The sequence below is a fragment of the Orycteropus afer genome, unplaced genomic scaffold (assembly GCF_000298275.1).
Source record: "Orycteropus afer afer isolate SDZICR_OR568_19922 unplaced genomic scaffold, OryAfe1.0 scaffold00194, whole genome shotgun sequence".
Classification (NCBI taxonomy): Eukaryota; Metazoa; Chordata; class Mammalia; order Tubulidentata; family Orycteropodidae; genus Orycteropus; species Orycteropus afer.
Window position 1 is genome coordinate 529,782 of NW_006921781.1, and position 2,551 is coordinate 532,332.

The 2,551-nt window shown below is 35.8% G+C and overlaps 1 protein-coding gene across 1 annotated transcript in view; it reads left to right on the forward strand.

Moving 5' to 3' along the window:
- Window positions 1–2,551, forward strand: part of CPB2 (carboxypeptidase B2) — a 66,164-nt gene that overhangs the window by 31,008 nt on the left and 32,605 nt on the right. The window contains exon 7 of the mRNA XM_007947830.1: window positions 1,313–1,423. Coding sequence (XP_007946021.1) covers window positions 1,313–1,423 — 111 coding nt within the window. The remainder of the gene's footprint in view (window positions 1–1,312; window positions 1,424–2,551) is intronic.

Here is a 2,551-nt window from a genome sequence, read left to right on the forward strand (position 1 = left end):
TCCCAGAACATTGTATTGTGCCACGCCCAACAGAAATAACCCAGGTGGGCGACTTTAAAATCAGGATCTCCTCAGTTGCTAATAGCAATTCCCACCTTGGAGTTTACAAAGTCTTATGGGTAGAAAAGCCACACTAAGTAATTTACTACACCGCAGGTAGGATTCAAAAAACTTAGTTTTTGTCAAATAATGAACAAAATTCTTAACACAATCTTTTGAATAAAGATTGGGACAACATTTTCAAACCAATCAAAAAATTAAAATGTAGTAATGCTGACATGAATGAAAATTTTAATTTAAACTTAGCTCTAAATTAAATGATTTAACCAGCTAAGATATGTCTTTATGATGCTCCTCCCTCTCTGCTTGGTCATCTTGGGTGAACGTCTCAGTCATCAGGATATAAATGCCCCTTGTAGCATATTGGAATATGTGACCCTAAGCTGGGTATGAGTCCTAAAGCAGAGGAGAACAGGTGACAGATAGATAGATATTCCCTAATATCTATTAGGGAACTTGCAGCTAGTACGTAAGAAAAATTTCCAACAATTTTAAAGCCAAATAACCTGATGCTTGAAAGATACATTCAATTTCTAGCAAGAATTTAGCTCCACAATAAGTTCTAGGAATGATTTAGAAAATAACATCTATTGGTGCTCTACTAAAAAACCATTTGTATGAGTTCAAAAGGTCAACATTAATCTAAAGCAAAGATGAAAAGATAAGAGGGCAGGGAAACTAGAGTACTAGAAATGGAACAACCAGAACACAATAAAGAACATGTTGACACCTTGTGAAAAATGTAACTAATGTCATGGATCAGTTTGTGTGGAAGTTTTCAAATAGGAACTTAACTTGCTATTGCCCAAAAAGACAATAAAATATTATTTTAAAAATTGCATCTAATTACGTCTGGGCAAAAGACAAGGTTCATTTATGCTCTTGTTGATATGGATTGTTAAAAAGGGAACTGAACTATATCTGGATTTTTGTTTCCTGAACTATTTAAATGCAGTCAGCTTTATTATCTTGTTTTATGGCTTTCATAAAGAATTATTTTTAAAAGAAAATTTTAGGACGTTTATGATTCTGTTTTCTGCCTCTATTAGACGGGAAGACTGTGTGTTCCATGTCCAAGGGATTTACCATTCAGAGAACCCTGAAATCAGTCCTTTTGAGGAATTAACACTCTCCCTGAAAGTTAAATCTGAAAATCTAAACATGCCAAATGATTTTAGAAAAAGTTTTAAACACACATAAAAGAAAGAGACTGAGTTAAGAACTTAAAATGGATGTGATTTTTAATTTGTAGGTAACTCAATTCCATAGGAAAGAAACGTTGCACACTAATATCCTGAGACACGTGGATTTCTATGTCATGCCAGTGATTAACGTGGATGGTTATGAGTACACCTGGAAAAAGGTATGTGAAGGCAAAGAAAACAAAACATTCGTCATTTGGAGATACAGAATATCTAGGCTGAATTAGTCATAGACTCCTGGGTCCTTGGCACAATGGTTTCATTATAAAAATATAAATTATAATTTTTATTGTGGAAGATTTCAAATATCTAGAAAAGTAAGAATAATTGTGAAATAAACTATGTACTTGTCATGTAGCTTCAACAGTGATCAACTCATGACCAGTCTTTCATCTATTTCCCCATCCATTTCTACCCTACAGTACTATTGTGAAGCAGATTGATGTCATTTCATCAATAAATATTTCAGTATGCATCTCTAAAAGAAAAACACAAATCAAACCGCTTCCATACAGTCAATTCCGACCATGGTGACCCTATAGGACAGAGTAGAACTGCCCCCACAGGTTTTTCAAGGATGTAAATCTTTACAGAAGTAGACTGCCATGTCTTTCTCCCATGGAGTAGCTAGCTGGTGGGTTCAAACAACCTACCTGTAAGTTAACAGCTGAGTGCTTAACTACTGTGCCACAAGAACTCCTTGTGCATTTATGTATAAGTTCACTACTGTTGAGTCAATTCCTACTCATAGTGACCCTCTATGACAAAGTAGAGCTGCCTCACAGGGTTTCCAAAGCTGTATGAGTGCCACATTTTTATCCCCCAGACTGCCACATTTTTATACCCCAGAGTGTCTGGTGATTTGAACCACTGACCTTTGATTAGCAGTCAAGTACTTAATCACTTGTGTCACTAGGGTTCTTTCTAAAAGAAAAAGGCTCTTAAAAAAAAAAAAAAAAAAAGATGACCACAATACAATTGTACATAAAGTTTAGTAATAATTACTTATTGATAATCATCAAGTAGATAGTATGCAGAATTCAAATTCTCAAATGTCTCACTACTTTTTGAATCAGTTTTTTCTGTGATTCAGAATTCAAGTAATCTTCGTGTGTTATTTTGCTTGTTGTTGTTGTTTGCCATCAAGTCAGCCCCGACTCATAGTGACCCCTCCTTGGGTTTCCGAGGCAGTATCACTATGGAAGTAGGATTGCCCAACCTTCCTTCCGAGGAGTGGCTGGTGAGTTTGAACCGTCAGCCTTCTGGTTAGCAGTCAAGTGCCTTAGGCA